The sequence below is a fragment of the Mirounga leonina genome, unplaced genomic scaffold (assembly GCF_011800145.1).
Source record: "Mirounga leonina isolate KUSES-001 unplaced genomic scaffold, KU_Mleo_1.0 Mir_170, whole genome shotgun sequence".
NCBI classification, from domain to species: domain Eukaryota; kingdom Metazoa; phylum Chordata; class Mammalia; order Carnivora; family Phocidae; genus Mirounga; species Mirounga leonina.
The window spans coordinates 12,297,812-12,323,414 of NW_023270433.1; the positions used below are offsets into that span (position 1 = coordinate 12,297,812).

The window sequence follows — 25,603 nt, forward strand, 5'->3', positions numbered from 1 at the left end:
CACTCACCAGCTATCGCCCTGGTTACTAGGACAAGACCTACGCCACCGCGGTGACGGCGGCGGCGCGGGCGCCATGACGTCATGGGGCGGCGTGGCGGCGCAGGCGTAGCGCGTCACCGACGGCCTGGCAGGAGGCGGCGTTGAATCGGACGCGTTTGGAGGGCCGTCGGGCCGTGGAGTCGGATCTGCTTCTGGGGCATGAGCCGAGGGGACGACGCCGAGGCCACGAGGTGAGTCCCGCCGCGATGCGCCCCTGCACCCCAGCGCGGGCCCCGCGAGGGGCTCGTAGAGCAGGCTGCCCTAGCAAGACGGCTTCTCAGGCCCCGCCCCGGATTGTCCCGCCGCTAGCCCGGAAATAACAATCCGAGAAATGACCCATCGCGTCTGGGAATTCGCGGCCAGGAATCGGGAAGCCGGGGTTCCAGGCTTGACCCTGCCGTTACCGTTAGCTTTAGGAACAAGTGGCTTTGCTTCTCTGGACTTTAGTTTCCCCGTATGGTTGATTATTCCTGCCTTCCAGGTTGTTGCAGGTCAGATGCGAGGATAGATAACAGCGTTTTGTGAACTCTCTTAATCTAGGGGGTTGTCGCCATTGCAGACCTAAAAGATTTTGATAGTCGCATGCCATCTTGATCTCATTACACTTTACCGTTCCTCAAAAGGCCCTGGGCTGAGCTGTCATAGATACTGTCTCATTTAAGCTTCTTAACGACCCATGAGTTAGGGATAATCGGGCCCATTCTAGAAAGGAAGAAGAAACGGAGGCTCCAAGTGGAGCCTCATTTATTCATTCAGTAAATATCGAGCACCGGCCATGAGCCAGACAGTGTACTAAGTGCTGGGGATAGAACTATGATCAGGACAGGCAAGGCCCTGCCCTGTAGAAGCTTACATTCTAGTGAGGGAGACAGAATATGGAATAGGAAATAATATTGAATTAGCATCATCTGGAAAGGAAAGGTGGCTTTGATAGAGTCTAACAAGGAGCTCAACTCTTAGGGAAAGCTTTTCTGAGAAGACACTTACTAAATCATGCAATAACTGGGTACAAAAGCCAGGATTTGAATATAGATCTTTTGGCCCCATATCCTGTACTCTTGCCACCAAAACATGGTACCCTCCTGTGATATTAAGTAGTTGTTGGTATTGCTGTTTTCAGACATGAGAAAATCAGGAGGTCCTGTCATTGAAGCCTCATCTCAATGTTATGTCCTTTAGAGAGGCCTTCCCTCTCCACTAATTCTGAAGTAGTCCGACCCCGTCTCCCTGTCAAATCACCTTGCTTAATTGTGTTTGCAGCTGTCAGTAGTTACTTACATATTGCTTATTTATTTTCCTTTTGTTCCCCCCCCCCCCGCCCCTCTTCCAAATACAAGCATCCCTAGCGGAGACCTTGTTTGTTCACTGCTCCGTCCCCAGTATCTAGACAATGCCTAGAAATAGAAGCTCAATTTTTGTTTTGTTTTGTTTAATGAATGAGTGATCTGTAGGAAAATAGGAGGAAAGGAAAGCAGGGAGAAGACAAAATGTTTCTCCTCCTCTGTTTCTGTGTGTTTCACCTTTCTCTCAGGAGGCAAGAGCAAGATCTATAGCTTATTCATTTCTCTATTTTCAGCACATAGCCCTGGGTTTAGCAGTTAGCAGTTGCTTATCATGCATTGCTGAACAGATTGAACATGTGAGTGAGAAAGGGAGAAGAATACCCTCACACTGGGGCTAGATAAACATGTTCAACAAACACGTGAGGCCCACCGTGTGCCAGACTTCATAGGCTCTACTGAGATGAATAAGAGGTAACGGCAGTGTTCAGTATATGTCATCTGTTGTTTTTGAGACATTTCCTGCAGCACTGACCTCTGAGGCACATCTGCTTACATGATACACATGGTTCCTATGTGTATTTTAGTTCTGAAGTCTGACACAGCCTGCCATCTTCCCAGCTCTTTTTTCTTTCTCTACCACATTATACATTTGTTAAAGCTTTATTTTACATCTGTCATCTCATTTTTGGCCCTCTCAGCAACCTTAAGTTACAAGCAGGGCAAGGTTTGATATGTAGAGATGAGGAAACAAGCTTAGAGAGAAGTGACTTCCAGTGGAAATGCCAAACTTTGAAACCAGGTCTTCTTGACACCCAGGTTTTTTCTCTTGCCCCTATTGTCTCCATCATAACCCTCATCCTCCCTTCCAGGATGGAAGACTAGTAATAATTTAAACTAACTTTAATTGAAAGCTTCTTAGGTGCGATGCATTGTTCTTAACGCTTTGGGTGTGTTAACTCAGTAAATCCACACAACTTTTATGAGGTATTACTCCATTTCAGAGATGAGGAAACTGAGGTACAGGATGGCAGAGTAACTTGAACAAGGTTACACAGCAAATAAACGGTGCAACTGGAATGACTAAGGAGGAATTAGTCTCTTCTTCTGAGTCTCCCAAAATATTAAACACGATACTAGTGAACGTTTATTGATTACTTACTGCTGTTAGATGCAGTGTTTAATGATTTTTTATGCACTATCTCTAATCTTCGCAACAGTCCTATAAGATAAGAACTGTTCTCTCCATTCATAATATGAGGAAACGGAGGCTAGAGTATTCAGATTATTCTCCATCAAGTCACACAACCAGCTTTCAAACCAAGTTCTAACTCCAAAATCTACGGTCTTCAATTTCCTAGATTGCCTCTTTCATGAGGAAGACATGTATGCTGCTCTTTCCCACCCATCTCCTTCAGTGTCATTAAGACTCTTCTTTCTGGTGATTTCCAAGTCTTGTTTTGGGTGACAGTTTTTAAACTGGAGTCATGTAGTAATAGAGCCTTTGGCCTCCTGCCCAGTCTGCCTCTGGCTTCAGAAGAGGAAAACTGTAGTTTCTGCACACAGAACCACGCCCCTTTCACCTTAAATGGAAGCTTTTGCACTCTGGCTGCCAGAGGAGCTGTCCCAAGGGAACTGGTGCTGGGGCCCTGGTTGTGGAATGACTGAGGCCTTTGAAGAACTGGCCAGAGCTTGCCCTCCTTGAATAAATGTTTGTTAATTGAATTTGAAGCCTCATGTTCACACAGTGTTGCTCCTCTCCTGCCTGAATGTTCACGTTTCCTTTAGTTTTTCATAGAGATTGATGGAAGCAGAAACCAAAACTCTTCCCCTGGAGAACGCATCCATCCTTTCAGAGGGTTCCCTGCAGGAAGGGCACCGGTTATGGATTGGCAACCTGGACCCCAAGATCACAGAGTAAGTCTAAGTCCTCTTAAGTCGTTACCTACAACACTGGGATGTTTGCACTGATAACGTTCAGAAGAATTTTCAAGAGATGCAGGATATATTTTGGCCCTTTTGTTTATGTTTTAATTATCTTTGAAGGGTATGTGCTTTTGTTACTAACCTGTTATGTTGACATTTTTCTCACGTTTGAACTCTTCTGCAAGAACATAGGCTTGGGTATTGTTTAAAACATATACCTCTTTTTTTCCTATTTGCCAAAGATGTTTTCCTGTTTTCACCAATTTGAATCCTTGTACCCAGTGACACAGACATTATTTTCTAGAATCAGCCCACAACATACTTTCGTTCCTCAAAATGAAGGAACAAGCAGGAGAAGTCTCAGTACCTTCACAAACAGGCAGACGGTACCACTTGATTGTAATTCATGTGAAGCAGCCATGGAACCATAGAAGGTCGGAGCTGGAAGGCATCTTAGAGATCACATCAGTCCCTTCGGTTTTCATTCAGTCGTGAAATGATGTGAGTGCCTGTTGTGTGCCGAGTGCCCATTTGTGCCTAGTGCCATGCTAAGCAGTGCTCTGACTTTTTAAATCTGAGGAACCTTGTCTTAAAGTAACCAGAACCTGTTTATAAAATAAAAGCTCAGAGCTGCTCTGATTACTGGGGAGGGGAGGGTGGGGAGAGGTCCGCCCAAAGCCTTTTGGCAACCGCCACCCTTTCTTTGGTGGTAAGTTATAGGACTCCGTGGAGCATACTTTTCAAGTGAAAAGCTCTGATATGATCCAGCTCCCTTATCCTACAGTAAAGGAAACTGGGGCCTAAGACATGGAAGTATCTTGCTCAGGGTAACAAAACTAATTAAATTGTCCTGACTCCCCACTCTTTGTACTGTGGCCATTATAGTGGAAAGCAGTTTCTTAGCAGAGAGAATTAAGAGGTTTTTTCTTCTCCCAGTTGCTCAGTAGGTACAGGGCTATGGTTGGTGGCAGGATGGTTAAGGAGTGAGTAGATCGGGCTCTGTGGGATCAACGCTTAAAGCAAGCATAGGGTATGCCATCAGTCCTAAAAGTTACTCCCTTTGGAATAGTGTTAAAGGCAGGGTGAGAGGAGACAAGAGAATCCACTTATTTGAATCAAGGATGAGAAGAGGTGTATATAGGATTGGGATTGGGAGAAAGAAGGGGATGTGAACTAATGGATCAGGATCATAACAGAAAGTTTAGTTCTTTAATCCTACTCAAGTTGAGATCAGCTAAATATAGATAACTTTGGTCCCTCTAGGAATTATGATGCCATTTAAGATATGTTGTCCCCCATGTTATGTTGCCTTGGTCACTGGGGCCCTGGAATGAACTGTGCATTTATTTTGGTTCTCTTTATGGCTTGTGGCATTGAGGATGAATGTGTGAATCAGCCAAACCTCTCAATCATGTCTGTTGATCAGAGAAGCTGTTTCCATCATCTAAAACCCAAGCTGTGAGGGGATGTTCCCAAGAGTGGTTTCCATTCCCACCTCTGCTTGTGTGCATGGAAATCTGGAACACGGAAACACTGTTCATTGTTTTGGCTGCAATTCACTGTAATGAGACTTGTTCTAATTGTGTCCTGATGCTTGATAGGAAGATTCAAATAGGCATCTGCCCCCTCAGTTTATGTCATAAGTTGGAGTATATGAATGTTTTCTTCAGTTAGAGCATCAACAGGAACATTGAAAGAAAACTTTCCTACTCGTATCTCTGCCCTTTTTATATCAGGCCAAAGGTGGACCTCATGTACTGAACTGCAGATCAGGGCTTTGCAGGGTCTGCCTGTGGCTTCCCTACCAGTGGGTCACCTGCGATTTTGTTTACTCTTTTTCTTTTCTGGATTCCTTATGTTAAAACATGTTCTCTCCCAAACAAACTGACTTATTAAATAGTAATAAATTTCTTTTTAAAGATACAGCCCCCCAATCATAGCTATGGTTAGCATGGTATGCTTATTATTATCTCATTTAATTTACTTAATTACAGTAAAGAAACCTAACGTGTTAGGAAGGTAGGTCTTATGGAAATATGTGATTTCCTTCCAAGTTTTTGAATTACATAAACTTCTGGATCCTATTCCTCTCAAGGTGGGTAATGATGAGCCTAGATGAATTATTAAAATAGTCATTTCCAGACATGGTAGGATTGGGTGTTGTAACTTTCGTGAATATGGGGCACCTGGCTTGTAGTCCAATCTCAAAGTATTGAATCCAGATCTTTAACTCTAATAACCCTTGAGAGAAGTTTGCAGATCATACTCCAGTTTTCATAATTAAGCTGACACCCCACCCATAAATTGCTGCTAGTTCCTGCTATTTCCCCCTTCAACACACTCTTCTTATCTCTTTCCTGTGCATATCCCTGCTCTTTACCATCCCTCTTCCTGATCTCTTTTATAAATGGATTTGAATGCTCTTATACAAATGGTCTCTCACCTCTTGTTAGAAGACAATACATAGTGTATATTTATTGTCATGAATGGTTATAGGGGTATATAAAACAGTGGCAGTTAAAAAAAAAATTTTTCCACTCAATTTTTCAAAGTTTATTTTGTAATTAATTCGAGTCCTCCTATGTGTATGTGCTTCTTAGTTATTAAACTGAGTCCTGCTCAAGTTACCTGGGACATTCCATTAATCTCTTCCCAGTGGAACATGCATTGTTAACCGACTGTCTAGCACTCCGATATTCCGCTTCATGTTGATTTGTGTTCAGTATTTTGTGGTTGCAATATTCACAGTTTCATGGCTATGCTAGCTGCCAAAAATACCTGTACAACTAAATAGGTCTTAGAGGTTTAGATTTAAGGGAATGATGACGTATTATTAATTGTGGAGGTAGCAGATCCCAAACCCATGTTCTTTCTACACTATTCTGATTCCTCCCAACTATATTTCGCTTCCTATTTCTTACCTGTAAGGTAAGAATGTTCAACTAATGATCTGAACATTTCTTCTAGCTCTAGTATTATATTACTTCCTCTTACTTAAGCTCATAACACCCTTGTGAGGCAAGTAGAACAGATAATATTTTCCCTGTTTTTATTTATTTATTTATTTTTAGGTAGGCTCCATACCCAGCGTGGAGCTCAGTGCGAGACTTGAACTCACAACTCTGAGATTGAGACCTGAACTCAGAATAAGAGTCAGACACTTAAGCAACTGAGCCAGCAAGGTGCCCCTCTTCCTGTTTTATGGGACAGAAAGAGTTAAGTGGGTTGACTTAGTATACTGAAAAGTAGTTAATGATGGGACTAATCTCCTGTCACCTAATTTTGTGCTCTTTGCACGGATATTCTAGTAGTCCACGTAACAGAACAATCATAAACTAAAGTATCCTATTCTAAATTTTAAAATGTAGGACTTCTGTTCAATTGTTGTGGGACCCAATCTAACCATAGGGTAAAAACAGTACGTCCGAATACCATTGCTAGTGCCTGCAGCAGAGAAGCCAAAAAGTTAATGTCCTTAGACATTATCTATTTTCCACACTGTGGTTTCCTCTGAAAGGATTAATACCGGCTTTCTTTTTCAAACATTAAATGTGCTACGTAGAAAGCCAAATTAATAGCCACTGCACAGTTCATAAGGAGAAGTAAAGAGCAAAGCCAGCAGAAATTCTAAAAGAAGGAGCATTCTTTTTTTTTATGTTATGTTAATCACCATACGTTACATCATTATTTTTGATGTAGTGTTCCATGATTCATTGTTTGTGTATAACACCCAGTGCTCCATGCAGAATGTTTCCTCTTTAATACCCATCACCAGGCTAACCCATCCCCCCACTCCCCTCCCCTCCAGAACCCTCAGTTTGTTTCTCAGAGTCCATAGTCCCTCATGGTTCATCTCCCCCCTCCGATTTCCCCCCCTTCATTCTTCCCCTCCTGTTATCTTCTTTTTTTTTTTTTTTTTTTTTTGTTTAACATATAATGTATTATTTGTTTCAGAGGTACAGGTCTGTGATTCAACAGTCTTAAACAATTCACAGCGCTCACCATAGCACATACCCTCCTCAATGTCTATCACCCAGCCACCCCATCCCTCCTACCCCCCACCACTCCAGCCACCCTCAGTTTGTTTCCTGAGATTAAGAATTCCTCATATCAGTGAGGTCATATGATACATGTCTTTCTCTGATTGACTTATTTCGCTCAGCATAATACCGTCCAGTAAGAAGGAGCATTCTAGAGGGTGTAAGTAGAAATAAGAAAGAGTGGGTGAGCAGAGTATCAGGAGGACCTTTTTGACTAAAGGAGAGGTTGAATACTAAGTGACAGTGAAAACAGTAGTTGGATAGATAGAATACTATCAGATAAATACAGGGTGTTTAAAATTTACTCAGACAAGAAATTTGAATTTCTTGTAGAAGAGACTTACTGTGGGCATTTAGCAGGATACTGACAACATGAAAGTGATGTTTTAGTGGGGAGATGAGACATCAGTATGTAGAGTGGGTTGGAGGAGCAAAGACTAACGATGAAGATTAACTAGAAGAGACTGCCAGAAACTAGGCTTGTCTATCACCTAGGTAGAGAGTGAACTTGGAAGCCAGTAGGTGAGTCTAAAAGATGAAGAACATGATTACAGATCAGAGAGTTGAAGGTGACCCTGATGTTCCATGCCTGAGAAATGGAGACTCATGTCAACACTGACTGGTGGAATAGCTGGAAACGGCATCTGTTTGTGGAGGGGGGTGATCCGTGTGGGTTATACTAAGTAAAGTTAAAAGCAGTGGAGAGCCATCCGGGGGAAATGTCCTTCTGAGGCCGACTTTCAGAGATGAACTAGAACAAAAGAGGAGAGCGTGTGCGTGGATGTGTGAGAACAATGTGTTTACCCCTAAAGAAACCCTGGTTTTCTCAGCCCGTTCCTTATTTTTCCATCATGGTTCATGCTGCTTTTTTTTAATGCCTTCCTTTGCGTGAATCAGCCTTTACTGTTTGCTACTTAAATTTGAAACACTGTAATACTGTTTAATAACCACAGAAAGGAGAACACAAAGACCTAGCAAGTAATAATTTCTACATTTATAACCAATTTTTCTCTAAAACAAATTACGCATTTAAAACAGTCTTGAATGTCATTTCATTGACTTCCCAGTGCCTACGCATCAAACTGAAATTCCCTCACTAACGACACCAGCGTCCTTCATAGTCTGTCCGCTACCTGCCTTTCAGCCTCATCACTTAACTGCCCTACCCGCACTCTCTTCCAATGGAGCAGGCTCTTTTTCACCTTTATGTCTTTGTACCTGATATTCACTAACCACCACATCCGCTGCCTCTTCATCTGTGTGCTCATGTATATACCTCTATGTGCATATCATAGTGTTCTGCGATTTTTTGATTGCATATATCTCCCCTCTAACCAGAATGTGAGGTCCTTGAAGGCTGGGACCTCGTTGTATTCATCTGGATAGTTCAAGTGCCTAAAACCGTTTTTGACAAGTAATAGGTGTCTATTTTAACATTTGTGTAGATTAATTACTTCTGCACCATTAGGCAGGAAGGCCATTTTCAAGACCCAATACAGAAAGCACTAAGTTGCAGAAATATGTTGGGGCTGGTGTACTAGCTCCTGAAGCCGCAGGGCCCACGTTTCATTAAGTGAAGCAAGGCCCTGATGAGTAGTGAGCCCTCCCATACTTCAGCAACAGATGAAAGTGCTTGCAGATGTGAAAGCAAGATTCTTCAGGCTTTTTTCACTATCAGAGCTCACAGTCCCCATCTCCAGGAAGCAAAATAGTAAACATTTCGTTCCTTTTGTTTCGGTGTTCCGATAATTTCAAGAAATTATCAAACAAGGAAAGAAATCCTGGAGAAGTTGAAAGACACAGACCCAAGCAGATGTTCCTGGAATCTTAAGGTCGCGCTTCTCGGGCAGAATGTATTTGTTAGCTTTTCAAAGAATAATCTGTTGGCATTTTTTTTTTCTGAGTAAATTAAAATTCATTTCCTAGGAAATGCCGATCGCCTTACCTTCCTGCTATTAAGCGGAATGGAGCTAATGAAAAGATGACCAGCCCACAGTAGCCCTTAGATTGTTTTTTGGAAAAATGGGTTTGACCCACCATTCATGGCAACTAACACATGGGCATAGTAAGTGGAAGATGCAGCTGTGAGTTAAAGACCTGGGGGAGGGGCACCTGGCCAGCTCAGCCAGTGGAGCATGCAACTCTAGATCTCAGGGTCATGAGTTCGAGCCCTAAATTGGGCGTAGAGATTACTTTAATTAATTAGGGCATAGAGATAAATTAATTAGAGACCCAGGGGAGACTCTTCCAGCCCTTCCGTCTGTGCATTCAAAAGGCTCACCCTTATTGTACGCCTACTCAAAAATCAAGTAAAACCAGAAATTTGCACATGAGGTATCTCCCTTTCCCCTGAAGAATCACCTCCTCCATCCTCACTAGCAGCTGAGGTCTCCTGGTGGGAGTTGAGAATTTAAAATCTAGGGGGTTACAGTTTTCCCTCTCAAAACCGGTCTAAAGACCAGATTAATGTCCACAATATGCCTTGGGATCCTTGTAGTCTGCCCCAGTGCAAGACCTGTATTATGTCTTCCTTGCTCCACTGTCAGGCACCTGATCCAGGATAATGGGCTTGCTTGTTGATGTGCATTAGTATCCAATTTAATATATATAGCTTATGGTCCACTTCATATCTCTCTGCCTCCCAAAGGAGATTCTTACTCAAGAACAAAATCTTGATGAGTTTCTCCTAGAAAACAATGTGAATATAAATGTGGCTATAAGGACAGCCTTACGGACTCCCTGTGGGGTAGAATTCCCAGTAATAACAGATTTAGCATGTGGGCTGATACCTTTTTAGTATCACAGGGACAGCATTGTTTAGAGAAAGCCTTGACTCCATTTGAATAGTGTGGAGGATGCCAGGAGGAAGGCCAAAGGAAAAGGAAACGGGAGAGCTGTTGGTTTGTCTCACCCTTACATCAGATGACAGGAAGTCGGAATTGAGATTGGCCACAGCAACCTGTTAAGGCCACATCTGTTTGAATAACTTAAAAGCTCTATAGAAACCAAGTAAGTTTTAGAGAAAGGAATCCAAGAAGAGGACGAGGGGTGGAATGGCAAACACGAGCTTGGGGTGAACTTCCTGCCAGAAAAAAATTTCTTCCTGGGCCATCCATATTCTTAAATCGACCAGGCTCCAAAGTGTAAACTGTGTTAAAGCAACTGAGGTGGATTAGCTTCCCACAACTGGGTGATTTATAGGACTGGCCAGGTTCCCCTGCCCTCTGTGAGAACAGCCTCAGGCACGTTGTGGTTCCACATTGTCCCTAACTGTTCAGTCACATCAGGGATTGAAACTCACAGGCACTTATGGAAGGGCCACTAGCTGTGGTTTGGTTTTTGGCAGAGCTTCTCACAAGTGCAATTCGGACCTAATGATTAATTATGAAATCTATTACAGAAGTCCTCCAAGGTTGTTTTTCTGTTTGTGTGAATGTGTATGTGGTTGCTACTTTACTTATTTTTGAGATAGGGTAGGTTTGGCGTTTAGAGTGTGGGTATGCGTTCCTGATGGAGTTGTAGTTATTCACAAATACTAGTTCGTTGCCAAGAAATTAAAAATAAATAAATCGACACTATTTTTGAGCTTTTCTCCCAAAGAAAAACAAATGGTGCTTGTGGGCCAGGCAGCTGTTTGTTAGGTGTGGTTTTTTGTTTGGTATTTTTGTGCTGGACAGACGTATAGCCATGACGATTCGAGTTCCCATTCCAGATAGAGGCAAACAAGTCTGTTTGCCAAATAAACTGACGCAGCAGTTTGGAAGAAGGCAGGGGGCGGGGGTGCGAGATCCCCCCCCCCCCAGGGTAAATTATCTCCTGCTTTTATCTCACACTTGAGGCCAAGTGGCTGTCCCAATCCCCAGAGTGTGCTCATGGGCCGTGCTTTCTCTGCAGATACCACCTCCTCAAGCTCCTGCAGAAGTTTGGCACGGTCAAGCAGTTTGACTTCCTCTTTCACAAGTCCGGTGCTTTGGAGGGGCAGCCTCGAGGCTACTGTTTTGTGAACTTCGAAACTAAGCAGGTAATGAAACGTCTCCCCTTTCATGGTGCTTCTTATACTCCCCCACTTCTTTCCGCATCTCTCTCAACTACTTAGAATAGTGGTGCCTTGTGGGCAGGAGCCGTGTCAGATTCCTCTCTGGGTGCCTTGCCCTGTGTCCTGAAGGAGACCCTCGCTAAACGAATGAGTGAACAGCTTTCAAAATCTACCCTCCGCAGGCTCCTGGTCTGAGGCGGCTGACCTACTTTTCTGACCAGATGCTTTGGGGTGCCCACATTAAGCACGTGGACATCCTCCTCCCTGTTACTGGTTTGTTTGTTCCTTCAGTGGCAGGCCAACAAAGCCTCCTTTTCTTTCAATAGTTTTGCCCCGTGGTGCAGAAGCCCTCCCTGTGTGTGGTGAGCCACCCACAAACTCTTTTATTTTGATTTCTTAAAAATGTACCCTTCTCAGTGTCTCAGAACAACTGCATACAGATTTGAATTTACAGGAAGGAGGAGAGCATTCAGCTTCAACCAGGATATATACATGTATCTTCTTTTTTTTTTTTTTAAAGATTTTATTTATTTATTTGACAGAGAGAGACACAGAGCAAGAACACAAGCAGGGGGAATGGGAGAGGGAGAAGCAGGCTTCCCGCTGAGCAGGGAGCCCCATGTGGGGCTCGATCCCAGGACCCTGGGATCATGACCTGAGCCGAAGGCAGACGCTGAACTGACTGAGCCACTCAGGTGCCCCTACATGTATCTTCTTACAGTAAAATTATATCCTTTGGGTGGACATGCCTTGATAAAGAATTTGAATTTGAATGTTATTAAATACAGACATAGTGTTTAAAACTCTCTATAACTTTATTAGTCACGTGGAAGGACATTGCCTAGTTATTGTTGTGTTAATAATCTATTTGGATGTTTTTCTTGTTATAAAAGTAAGATATGTTAATTATAGATGAAAATACAGATAAGTGACTTTACTTAATCAGCCCAATATGCAGAAATAAGCTCTGTCAATATTTAGTTATAGATCTTTCTAGTCTCGTCTTTCTTTATATTCACACACGCATACACACGTATGGCTTAGAGCATGCAAAGAAGATCACATCATCCTGTTTCCCACTCGAAGTATGTTAAAAATTTTCTGTCCTCTTACTACACATCCAGATAACATTGTATATCGTGATATTGTGGTTTCACCAGTGTGACTACATATTTGTAAAACTTCACTGATATAGAGCTTTAATACATACATTTTGTTATATGTAACTTAGACTCTGGTTTAAAAATGAGTCAACATCATTTTTGTTGACTGCACAATATTTCATCTAGGAATATATGATAAGTTATTTGACTAATCCCAATTGTTAGCTATTTAGGTGGTCCCCAGTGATTCAAAGTGTAACCGGTGTGCTAGTGAATATCTGCATCCTTCTGATTATGTTCATGCATACGTATATCTGTGGACATGGAGCCGTGTCAACAAAGGCCTTGATACGACTGCCAGTCACCTTCAGGCAATGATGTATCACTATGTTCTGAGGCTGTACGAGAGTGTCGTTTGTCCTTATCCGTCCCGGGGATTCTTTCAGTTTCCTCTAACTTTTGCAAATGAGATAGGCACTAAGTGATACGTTGCTGTCCTAAACGGAGGAACTGGAAGAATGCTGTGTATGGTTAGCATTTTTAAATACTTTATTCTTCCCTAATGATAGAGTGTGATGAGCATTCTTGCAGACAGCTAAAATCAGTGGTCATGCTGGGGCTTAGATATTGGTTTTAAAACACTGGACTATACGTCACAAAGCCTAGCTTCTGTTGCTGGCTCTTCTATTTATTAACTTTGGGCAAGTCTCTTAACCTCTTTTGGCCTCAGTTTTCATTTAAAAATGGGGATTAGGGGCACCTGGGTGGCTCAGTTGGTTAAGCGACTGCCTTCGGCTCAGGTCACGATCCTGGAGTCCCGGGATTGAGTCCCACATCAGGCTCCCTGCTCGGCAGGGAGTCTGCTTCTCCCTCTGACCCTCCCCCCTCTCATGTGCTCTCTTGCTCTCATTCTCTCTCTCGCAAATAAATAAAATCTTAAAAAAAAAAAAATTTTAAAAATGGGGATTAAAAATATCTTCCTTAGGGGCGCCTGGGTGGCTCAGCTGTTAAGCGTCTGCTTTCGGCTCGGGTCATGGTTCCAGGGTCCTGGGGTCGAGCCCCACATCGGGCTCCCTGCTCAGCAGGAAGCCTCCTTCTCCCTCTCCCACTCCCCCTGCTTGTGTTCCCTCTCTCACTATGTCTTTCTGTCAAGTAAATAAATAGAATCTTAAAATATATATCTATCTTCCTTACCTTCCAGAAAGTTGAGAGAATAGACAAGGGTATATAGGAAAATACCATTGGCATTTAATAATGCTGTTGAATACATGAACCCTGAAGTGACATACAGAGATAGCAACTTGTTTTTGAAACATTTATCCCCTTGCTGGCATCTTAAGACTGCTGATGCTGTAGAATCAATAGAGAGTACCATGTAAATTCTACTTGACTAGAGGAAACTTAAAAGAAGAGTAAAACATCTCTTATCTGTCTAACTGCTAAGCAAGGATGTCAGTGACTATCCAATGGCTGACACATAGTGAGCACGCAGATATTTGTTGAATGTCATGCTGGTGAGCTCTGGAGGGATAAGAGAATCGCCAGTAAAACCAAACTGGAACGCCTGCTGGTATTACACTGCGATCTCGGATAGATTCGTCTTGTTCCTCTTCCTGTTCCTTAAGGGCTTCTGCACCCCCGGTAAACATGGGTTATGCTTGGCTGAATGCCTCATGGATACAAATGGAGCAGAGAAGGTTTGGCAGGATGGAAAAGTACGACCAGGCTTCCTGGGAATGTCCATAGAGTGACTCTTACCCAGTTTCAGGAATTCCTTTTAACCTTGTGGCTCCTTATCTGATAGGGAAAGGGTCAGGGAACCTTTGGCTCCAAAAGCCAGGTGCATAGATTGGCTCACACAAATACCTTGCTCACAGGCTCTTTGACTCACTCCTGCTTTTTCTTTTTTTTTTTTTAAAGATTTTATTTATTTATTTGCGAGAGAGAGAATGAGAGACAGAGAGCATGAGAGGGAGGAGGGTCAGAGGGAGAAGCAGACTCCCTGCCGAGCAGGGAGCCCGATGCGGGACTCGATCCAGGGACTCCAGGATCATGACCTGAGCCGAAGGCAGTCGCTTAACCGACTGAGCCACCCAGGCGCCCACTCCTGCTTTTTCTTTTTCCGACCTGGTTTCCTTCACTCCCGTATCGTTTGAAGCCATTACTGTTTCTCACTTTGGACCCAGAGTATAAGCCCTAGTCTGGGGTATAGTTCCAGGATCCCTGGAGGGGAGTACATTTCTTAGCACAGTAGGTCCTAACAGACGGCAGTGTATAGAAAGGTATCAACTAATAAGAACAATCTGCTAACATTGATTGAGTGCCTACCATGTGCTCCGTGCTTTCTTTACGTGCACTCTTTGACTCCTCACAATAACCAATGAGGAACAAGTAGTAGTATCCATATTTTATAGATGAAGAAGCTAATATTCACAGAGATTAACTGGTAGTAAGTGACAGAGAGCCAGGATTGGCATTCTTGTTTGACCAGCTTTACAAAACTCATACCCTTTCTGTTATTCTGCCTTCCTTTCTTTATTGTAAACCCTTTGCGAGTTGTTTATCAAAGGCAGTCTGGTTAGGATTGCAGCCATCCGAGCTCGTGAGGCCCTATGAGATACATACAGCTAATTAGGCATTGGAATTTTTGGCTAACATCCGTCCCTTTCCCGGACAGGAAGCAGAACAAGCCATCCAGTGTCTCAATGGCAAGCTGGCTCTGTCTAAGAAGCTGGTGGTGCGGTGGGCACATGCGCAAGTAAAGGTATGTCTCATGGGCTGGAAAGACAACACCAAGCTCACCCGAGATGAGTTTTCCAGAAGATAGTTGTCCACTTACCCATTTGCATCCCAGCCTCTTCACATCTGGAGCAGCCGTACTTTGGTCTCCTACTTCTATTTACCATGTGTGTTGCCAGATTTTTCTTTTGAGAAACATCTCAGGAGGGATTAAGTTCCTTCATTGTTTCTCTCCACATACCCACAGATTCTGTTTTTGATTGATTTTTCCATGTGGCTGATGTGTATACTCAGACCTCTATCGTGTTTTTGGTGGGGGTTGTTCTTTGGAGGAAAAAATGTATTTATTTTTAAAATTAGTTGCTTTAGGCATTATTAGACTCTTCCCAGCCTCCCAGTTCTGTGGAGAGTTTGAATATGTTTATCCTAAACACTTGAGAAATGGGTAGTTTGTATGAGTGCTTAAAGCACCAGCATCTCATTACTCCAGACAGTTTGAGAGTTATTTGTGGGACTTTGCCCTGTCTGTATTGTCTCCAAAGCCCGAGAACTGGCCAGTCGCCTTGTTCATCTTATAGCTGGTCTCTTGGGAGACTGCACTGGAAAAGATATGACCATGTAAAAAAAAAAAGAGAGAGAGAGAGAATGGCATCTGTTTTACCTGGCACAAAGGTGCGGAAGTCTGTGGACTGGAGCAATCCCAAGAGTTTATTCTCTTCCTTCGTGGTGGGGTCTTGACAGACCTGCCTATGAAAAGATCTGTGACAGTTAAATTTGGAGCTTTGGTCTTTAGCTATAGGAGCATGGCTTTTGATCAGAGACTCCCTACCCGTAAAGCTTCCCAGTAAACAGTCAGCAATTAAACACTTGAGCTCAGAGTCCAAACTGAAAAACAGAGCTCAGACACTTTGGGTCCTGAGGATCTCAGGTCATCACGGAGCCTTCTCAATTTCTAGGACACATTGCCTTAAAAATAGAAACAACAGAGAATTACCAAATGCTTTTTTACTCAAAAGAAAATCAAGTCTCATTTGCCAAACTGGCTGTCGTTTTCTCATTCTGTGTCTCATTGAAAAGACACGCAAGAGAAATCATCCTTCATTCCTGTCTTTTATTGGAGAATCTCGATGCCTTGTAGTTCTCTTCTCCTACAAGTCTTTTTGACCACAGACTCCTGATGACTCTTTAGTATTTAATTTACATTTTGTAAGAGGTGTATAATTATCTGACATCAAATTAAACTACCCTTTTGCTATAGGATGTTTGCTCTATCAGTGGCTGAAAGCTGTTACTACTTTTCTTCTCCAGTCGGGCCTGTTGAGAGTGGAATGTTATGCTTGGTACTTTGCAAAACTCTAGCAAAATTTTTAAGTGTTTTGAATAAAGCAAAGTAAATATTGTAAGAGGTGATATGTGACAGTTAAAACAAGAGTGTAGGAGGGCAATCGTATTGTATATTTATACCATCTGTGAATTTGAAAGTTGAAGTTCTTTCCCTACCAAATAAGGAGGACTAGTGGCTAGATGGGAAGCTTCTTCTAAACTTCTTTTTCTAAATTTATTGCTTTTAGGCCAAAACCGTGTGGAGTTTTGCCTTAATTCCAAATGTAAAGCAGTCCTCAGATTGTCTAGAAATACACCAGTGACACGCTGGTGGGGTTGGAGTTTCTGAACTTACGCACTACAGTCAAGGACTGGTTTTTGCTCACCCAAGTGCTTTCCCTTTTTCTTTCAGAGATACGATCATAACAAGAATGATAAGATCCTTCCTATCAGTCTTGAGCCATCCTCAAGCACTGAGCCCACGCAGTCTAACCTAAGGTAAGACAGTGTGCTGTAGAAAGACACAAGTATTCCCCGAGAGCGTGAGGCACTTCTTCATTCCAAGCCTTCATTCATACTTCAGTGACTCTTTAGACTCTTAATTTAGGATAGACTCTACTGACTTTTGACATGTTGAGAGATGTGTTCAGTTAATCTCCAGCACGTGTACATACCCTCTGCTGGCATACCCCTAAGATCCTGTACTTACAGAATTCATGCCCTCAAGAAAGGCTGGCTGGACCTGCCACATAGCAGCCAGTGTGCTGGGCCCTGAAATCCAAAGGTATGTCAGACAGTCCTTACCCCAAAAAGAAGCATTTTCGTGAGACCTGAAGTCTCGTTGGCGTTTGTCATCGTCCACTACCTCCCCCGCACCGTGAGTTCCTTTATGCAGAGTGTCATCGGTCTATAGCACCTTCATGCTCTGTGCTGCGTTTCTGTGGCGGCGGCAGCTGTTGGTTCTAATGTGCGCAAATCGTCAGTTACTTCTTCGGAGTTAATTCGAAACAGAAGGAACGAGGGGCTGGGTGGAGAAAGGGGAAGTTAAGTGGATGGTTGAGCAGAAGTAGAGGGTTTTGGGGTTTTGTTTTGTTTTGGTTTTTTCCCCTGCGTTGTAGCCTAGGGAGAAATTTTAACAATAACAATAGCCAGGATTTATTGAGGTTACTCTAAATCAGGCACTGTGCTAAACACTTCACATGCCATATGTCATTTGATTATAAAAATTCTGGTAAAAGCACTGTACTGGGCATCTTACCTCCGAGGAAACTGACGCTTAGCAAGGTAAACTATCTTGGCCAAGACCACCAGGTAGCAAACAGCAGATTCCAGATTCAAAGCTAGGCCTCCTAGACTTCAAAATTCAGTCTCTGAGTTACTACTTCAAAGAAATTTAATGCTGTGAATGCAGGGATACAGTTCTGAAGCCTGTTCCAGGGGAGGGAAAGCAGCTATGTGAAGGACATCAGTGTCCTATAAGGGTTAGAAATCAGCGTGCAATCGCAGAGTCAGGAAAACGATGCCTATGTGGATGGAGGACCGGACAGCAAGCAAACCACCTTTCTGGTGTATTTTCTGCACCAGACAAAACACCAAACATAACATCTCACTAAGCTGTAGGGGAAGGTGACCCTGAAATGTTTTCAGGAGCAATAAGGTTAGCAAAGTAAAATTAATTTTATAGTTAGTAGTTTAATATCGTTGACTTATTGTTTTGTAATACTTACTGAAATATTTGATTTAATATTTGATAAGTTAAACTGTATATATTACAAATAAAATTTAATAAATTTAATATTTATGGTAAATATTAAATGTAATAGTTAATATCATTGATCTCTTAATTATGTGCTCTTTGAATATTTTCTGCTCCCAGAAATTAAAAAGAAATATATGATGACTTCTGTAGGTTCACTGGGAACCATATCCACTCTGCTGTTTTCCCCATAAAGTTTGAACCTCCGGGATCACAAAATTTTATAAATCCGATTCCTGTTGGGAAGAGACCACTGCATTTATGCTTGGTCCTCTACACATTACAGTGACGTGTCTTTAGTTTTCTTTTCAATGTTTGCACTTATCATAGACAGTCTGGTGTTTTCCATTTATTTTGTAATCCAGAGAACCTCAGCTTACATCTTTCTATTAACATCTATACCTAATTAGAGAAAGTTGTCATTTCGTGTCCCCTGCAGAACAATGGCTGGCTGTCCCGTTAATGGAGGAGGTGCCGGAATGCATCTCGGTAATACCTCGGTGTTCTTTTTAATTGTAACTTAGGTGGTTAATTCTACACGGGCCAGGTATAGTTAGTTATGAATATGTGCAGCAGATGCACACTTTTTGAGGTTTCTCTAAAAGGCCATTGTAACATTCCCTTCCAAGTTTCTCTCCCTCTATGTAGACCACTGACAGCATCGAGAATGGACAGGGGACCATGGGTCCTAGAATACCCACTGCCTGAGGGCTTTGCCTTCTGGTCCAGGGATGGCAGTGACTTCGGTCGGAAGGGAATTCCTCCCAACTTGTGCAGTGTCTCCTCACCCCTTCTCTCTAATACAGGGCTGCTCAGCTCCCAGCCTGATGGAGAGAAAAGAGCAAGGGCTTTGGTGATAATACACCAGGCTTGAATCCTGGCTGTGGTGTTAGCTGTGTGAACCCTGGGCAAATGACTACCTCTCTGCATTTGTTTCTTTATCTATAAAATGTGGATATTATCACAAGGATTAGAAACAATATAGGTAAAATTCTGGGCCCAGTGCCTGGCTCATTGTAAGCACTCCATAAATGATCGCATTTAGAAACACCTATTTATTAGTAAAAAAAAGATTTTGTAGGATTTCCAGGGTGTGTTTTCCATTATTATTCAGTGATTCAAAAAGTGGCACAGTGTAGTAGTTAATAGAATGGGGTCTGCAATCTGATTGTGTTTAAATCTCAACTCTCCCACTTACTAGCTATGTAATACTGGGCAAGTTAACCTTACTGTGCCTCGGTTGTTTCATCTGCAAAATGAGTGTGACCTACCTTATAATGTTGTTTTCAATCCTACGTGAATTATTTTTTCCAATTTTTTTTTTACTGTGGCAAAAGACACATAAAATAGCATTTACCGTCTTATCCATCTTAGCTGTACAGTTTAGTGGTACCAAATACGTTCATAATGTTGTACAGCCATTACCACCATCCATCTCCATAATTCTTTTTATCTTGCAGAACTGAAACTGTACGTACACCCATTAAATACTAACTTCCCATTCCCTCCTCTCCCAGGCCCCTGGCAACCCCCATTCCACTTCATGTCTCTGATTTTGAATAGTTTAAGGACCTTATGCAAGTGGAAACTGGCTTGTTTCACTTAGCATAATGTCCTCAAGGTTCATCCGTGTTGTGGCGTATGTCAGAATTCCCTTCCTCTTTAAAGCTGAATAATACTCTGGAGTGTGATATGATACCACATTTTGCTTATCCCTTCATACATCCATGAACGCTTGGGTTGCTTCTACAATTTAACTGTTGTGACTAATGCCGTTGTGAACAAACATCTCTTCCGGATGCCACTTTCAGTTTCTGCATGAATTAATCGAGTGCCTGCTGTCTGCCAAGCACTAAGGTGTCAAGCAGTGTTTGTGTCTGAAGATTAAATGTAGCCATATGCGAAGTACAGCTAACTGTGTCTGGGTTGTTAGTAAAAATTTAATAGATGGTTCAGGTTTGATCTCTTTGTTAAAATGTCACTTGGTGGGTGTGTGTTTTATGTGAAATATTTGCATATTCATATTTGAGTTACCTTGTTGCTTCTGTGATATGCATAAAAGGCACAAGGAAGATGAGATACACAAGTATTTCCTGAATGCACCCAGGCCCGCTCTGATCCTCCGCTGTCCTTTTTCCAGTGTCACTGCAAAGATAAAAGCCATCGAAGCAAAGCTGAAAATGATGGCAGAGAATCCTGACGCAGAATATCCAGCAGCACCTGTTTATTCCTACTTTAAGCCTCCAGATAAGAAAAGGACTACTCCTTATTCTAGAACAGCTTGGAAATCTCGAAGATGATGATTATGAATTATGGTAGCAGCAAAAGCAAATTGGTCTCCGCACCTGAAATCCTCTGCCTTTGTACTTTGTCGATGTGAATGGTACTACCCAACAGAGCACAATCACATGTTAACGTTTGGTAACTTGACATGTCTGGATGTTCTCCTGGATGAGTTTCTTCCCTGAAGTATGTGTGGAATTGAGCATCGTCCAGAATAAATAGGATTGTATCCAAAATTGTGATTTGAACACTGGGATGCTCTAGTTGGCTGGTTTGTTTGGATTTGTAACTTCAGAAACATTATATAGTACGCCAGAGAGAAAGGCAAACATAAAAAAATGTTGTTATTTAAGTCAGGAAACTAAATGTATTAACGTCCGTCTTAAAAAAAAAAAAAAAAAAAAACAGACCATTTTTCTGTGCTCAAATGTCTTTACAACATAAAGAAAAAGTAAGAGGGAGGGAAGTGAGCAGTTTTGAATCATGTTGAGAACTATTGTTCCGGAATTTATTATGGAAATCCCTCCAACTGGACTAAAAACGTCCTTGGCAAAAGGGAGCTGATTCTTTGAGCAAATGTGGTAATCTGTTTAAGAATTATGGTTACTGTTTCAGAATCCCAGTTAGGAAAGCGTGGTGTATATCCTAAAATTGTTTGCATCAACACAACTGTAGATTCAAATTTAGCATTTTATACCACAATGGAAGTTCTATCTGGAAATCCAGCTTTTATTCTATAGTGATCATTTTTTAAAAATCTAAATAATCCTGCCTTCTATCATGCCAAATGTTGTTATTAATGTGGGACTTTTAAAATTGCACTTACTGCATGAGATTGTTTTTTATAGCATGAGAATGTTCTATTTGGAATTGTATCATGGTCAATCTAAATAGAAAAACAAAATTTCTTTGAAAACCTGATCGTTGCTATATTGATCTCTGTCAAGCATACTATTTATGAATAATTATGTAGGGGTCTGTGTTGAAGAAATTGAACTGTCTTGTGCAGCATGAAGAGGGGACATGCAGGGGACACAGAAAGTCAACGGAGCAGGCCCGACTCAGGCACCAAGATTGTAAAATGACCTGGTTTATGTGGTTCTTAAAGGCTTGAAAGACTGCGTGACTTTAGAATGATTCTTCCTTCGTAGAACATTCTTCTGCCTAGATGTGTTTTGCCACTTGGAATTTCTTAAACGTAAGAACAGAGAGAGAAAAATAAATCCGCAGATGTGGGAGTGTGTTTCTGTCAGCAGTTTTGGTCACTTCAGTGCCAGGTTGACAGGCTGTTTTCACTGGGCAGCACCTTTGCTTCTGTATCAGGTAAACCATTTTGCGACCTAGGTGCCATTCTTAGTGATTACGGACACCTTACCATGATCGTTCCTGGCAAGAGGAAGCTTTCATTTTTAGGAATTCAAGTCTTCCTGTGAGCGTAAGTGAGTTGAAGACCCTTGAACCAAATCTTGAGCATAGTGAGGTTTCAGAGTTCACAGAACTGGTTTAGAGAAATTCTCATCCCCTTTCCCAAGGTAAATCTTTTTAGGTATCTTTAGATATTAAATACTTTCTGCATCTATTAGCTCGGTCTGTGATGCAAGTAACTCTCCTTCCATTTGAGGGATAGTTCAGGGAGACGGGAGCATTATCTCCCATTTTTCTGGTGACTTCTTAAGAGTACAGAATTCACCATTTTATCCTTACGTCCTCAAAGGGTTGTGGTGGAGTAGGACTTACTTAATGCAAAATAGTCTTCTATTTTTAATAGGAACCTAGAAAATACTTAACTTTGAATTATCTAGCGTTGTTTCCTTTAGAAACCAGAGCTATTTATTTGTATTTAAAGCAATGTTTATTATTTGTACGGATTCCTAATTCCTCTGTGTGAATAAATGCAAGATAGTGTCTGTGTGGTTATGTCTTCTCTCGTTTATTTTCTGGAATAAAGACTACAGTCCTCTGGTAGGCTCGTTTCCCCTGGGGACTTGGGCTGGGGTGTCTAGGCAGGGTGCTTCTCTAAGGCCTTCTCTGCAGAAGGCTCTGGCTAGAGGCGGACCTCAGAGACCGTTCTTTCTACCCGCTGTGCCTGCCTACTTCTGTTATGAGAGATGAGAAAGAGACTAGTCGTTCCCACAGCAAACCTGACCATTTGAAAAGAAGCCATAAGTGGAAGTCCGTGAAAGTATCACACTGGGTTTGGTCCTTCTTTCAGAGTCGAGGTTTCGAAGAATAAATGTGTGTGTCGTAAATATGCTGAAAGCAGTCTGGAGAAAGGGTTGTAAAATACCAGGGTTAACTTGGCTGACTCACTGTTTGAAATTACAAGAGTGGGGGCGCCTGGGTGGCTCAGTTGGTTAAGCGTCTGCCTTCGGTTCAGGTCATGATCCCAGGGATCAAGCCCCGCATCGAGCTCTCTGCTCAGCAGGGAGTCTGCTTCTCCCTCTCCCTCTGCACCTCTCCCTGCCTCGTGCTCTCTCTCTTTCGCTCTGCACTCTCTCAAATAAATAAAATTTTGAAATTACAAGAGTGAAGAATTGAAGGAAATATTCAGGAAAGAGGTATGAGCTATATTCGTAATCTCGGCTCTGTTCTATCAAATGCAAAACATAACCCGAACCAGTGGACATTCTGTAACTGACATCTCCGTGTTGCGTAAGAGGAAAGGTTTTCCAAAGCATGTAAAAAATCAACAGCAAAAGTTTTTTAAAACCAAATATTCCAGAGCACTGTCTCCTGTTTATTAAGTTACATACAGTTAATTTCTGAATCAGCAAATAGATCTATGAATTTTTAATACTATCGTATAAAAGGAACAGGATTAATTATTGCCTTATAAATTGAACGTTAAGTATTTCCTATATGTAATCACTATGTTCCTAAAATATGATTTGATCCCGGGGCGCCTGGGTGGCTCAGTCAGTTAAGCGTCCAACTCTTGGTTTTGGCTTGGGTCACAATCTCGGGCTTATGAGATCGAGCCCTGCATCAGCCCCTGTGCTCAGCAGGGAGTCCGCTTGAGATTCTCTCTCTCCCTCTCCCCTCCCCCTGCTCTCTCTCTCTCTCTCTCTCTCTAATCTTAAAATGTGATTTGATCCCATCGTATTTATCTTTGATGTCTCTCTCTCTTGCTCCTCTCCAGTTCCTCAACAAATCCTGTCAAAATCCCTCTTGAATCCAACCACTTCTCACCACCCCCAACACCACCGTTTTTGTTCAAGCCGTTGTCATCTCTCGCCTGGACCCTTGCAGTGCCTTCCTGATGATCTCCCTGCCTCCACCAGTGCCTCCTTAGAGTCAGTTTTCCACACAGTCAGCCAAAGCGATCCTTTCTAAAATCTGAGCACGTCATTCCAGCCTCAGTGGCTTTGCATCACACATCGAATAAAATCCAGAGACCTACAAGGCCCCGAGTGGCCTGTCCCTGACTGCCTGTCTGTCCTTAGGGCCTGCTGTTACCGCCTTTGTTCACTGCTCCAGCCACACTAGCCTTGCTGTTTCTTGAATACGAGGGAGCCCCAACCCCAAGGCCTTACGTCAGCTGTCCCGCAGAGCCCACTCCCTCATTGGTTCATGTCTCTGTTCAAACATTAGTGATCAAAGAGCCCCAATCTCTCTTTCTAAAGTCACAGCCCTGTCACTTCCCAATCTCCCCCCTTCTTCATTTTCTTAATAGCATTTACCACTATCCAATTTTAAATATCAATTTATTATTTTACCTTCTTTTTTTAATTAGAATGTAAGTTCCATGTGAGCAGGAACTTTTATTCACTGCTCTATGTCCAACATTTAAAACAGTGTGTGGTATATATAATAGATGCTCAATAAATATTTGTTGGTGAAAAATCAAAAGTGTGGTCCTTGAGAGCTGAAGGGCCTTGAGAGGCTGACCCACATGGCCCCTCATGGCCCACATGGAAAAGAAATAACCCCAGAGAGAAAAGGGGACTTGGCTAGGATCACACAGTTACTGGGAGAGCACCAGATAGAACCCAGGCCAGCAAACACCTCACTTTGGTGTTTGTTACACGGGCAAGGTAGCATGTCCCTTCTTTTTTGTACAGCCCACAAAGCTAAGGATGGCTTGCACACTTTTAAACATTGAGAAAAAAGAAGAATACTATTTTGTGACCCATAAAAAAAAAAAAAACATGAATTTTGAATTTCAGTGTCTGTAAAAATAAATTTTTCTTGGAACATAGCCACGTCCTCTCATGTCTGGCTATTTTCCCACGACAGTGATAGAAGGGGGGGCATTGAGCATCGTCAGATCCTCGTCACATCTTTTGGGATAGAGAACTGGCTGTCCATGCCTAGTACCATCACTGCACTGAAAAAAACTATATGGGTACAGACTAGACACCCTCCTTGTATACGTGGGGAAACCAAGACCCAGAGAGCTTTGGCATCAATTATGCCCTGAGCTAGACTGGTAGCTCCAGCTGGGTGAGCAGGCTAGTCAGGACTCAGTTCAAGCGACAAACACTACTCCAACCCGCCTTATGGTAGAAATTTATTTGGCTCACGTAACCAAAAAGTCCAGGTGTTCAAATGATACAGTCAGGAATCGATCTTTTGATTATGTTTTCATCTGGGTTGGTTCATTCTCAGGCAGGCTCTCCCTAGTGGTCTCCGGAGAGAGACTTGAATCCCAGGTATAAAAAACAGATCTGTCAGAATTTATCCCAGGACGTGGGACTGTATCTTCCTTCTGCATTTGGTCTTACTTGGCTAGGATTACTAATCATACAGAATGGCATGTCATTTTTAATATGTCCTGCAACCTTTGGTAGCTAGAAATAGAATTTAAAATGTAGCCTTAAAAAAAATCAAACAAATTAAGTTTTCCTCTTCTAAAAACAGGTCCCTCCCCATCATGAAGCTTTCTGGTGGGTGATCTCATCAAAAGGAAAGTTATTCATTCTTCAGACATGCGCTGAGCATCTGCCATGTGCCAGGCGTGGGGAGTGTAAGATGTTAAGGCACAGTCCCTACGCACTATCACGTGCCATGATAAAGGCAAGATCTGGGAGCTGGGAGAGGGCAGAAGATGGCACCTGACCAAGGTGGAGACGGGTGAG

At 42.4% G+C, this 25,603-nt stretch overlaps 2 protein-coding genes across 3 annotated transcripts in view; one reads left to right on the top strand and one right to left on the bottom strand.

Annotated features, from left to right (window-relative positions):
- The window catches only part of MRRF (mitochondrial ribosome recycling factor), a 53,585-nt gene extending 53,478 nt beyond the window's left edge, over positions 1-107 (bottom strand). The window contains exon 1 of the mRNA XM_035015884.1: positions 8-107. Coding sequence (XP_034871775.1) covers positions 8-75 — 68 coding nt within the window. The 5' untranslated portion in view covers positions 76-107. The remainder of the gene's footprint in view (positions 1-7) is intronic.
- On the top strand, positions 39-22,442 carry RBM18 (RNA binding motif protein 18). 2 transcript variants are annotated; one of them, XM_035015888.1, is made up of 6 exons: positions 39-230; positions 3,118-3,236; positions 11,180-11,306; positions 15,102-15,188; positions 16,899-16,984; positions 20,383-22,442. In XM_035015888.1, the coding sequence occupies exons 2-6, from the start codon at positions 3,124-3,126 to the stop codon at positions 20,540-20,542; spliced, it is 573 nt and encodes a 190-aa protein (XP_034871779.1). In that variant the 5' UTR covers positions 39-230; positions 3,118-3,123; the 3' UTR covers positions 20,543-22,442. The 2 variants fall into 2 exon arrangements, with proteins under 2 accessions (XP_034871779.1, XP_034871778.1); XM_035015887.1 differs by having other exon boundaries at positions 41-230; positions 3,108-3,236.
- Positions 22,443-25,603: the final 3,161 nt, after the last annotated feature.

Excerpts from the sequence above, each read along its gene's own strand:
- RBM18 (XM_035015888.1), top strand. The coding sequence starts at position 3,124 with ATGGAAGCAGAAACCAAAACTCTTCCCCTGGAGAACGCATCCATCCTT. Across the intron at positions 3,237-11,179 it reads CTGGACCCCAAGATCACAGA|ATACCACCTCCTCAAGCTCC; the intron begins GTAAGTCTAAGT and ends CTTTCTCTGCAG. Across the intron at positions 11,307-15,101 it reads TGAACTTCGAAACTAAGCAG|GAAGCAGAACAAGCCATCCA; the intron begins GTAATGAAACGT and ends TTTCCCGGACAG.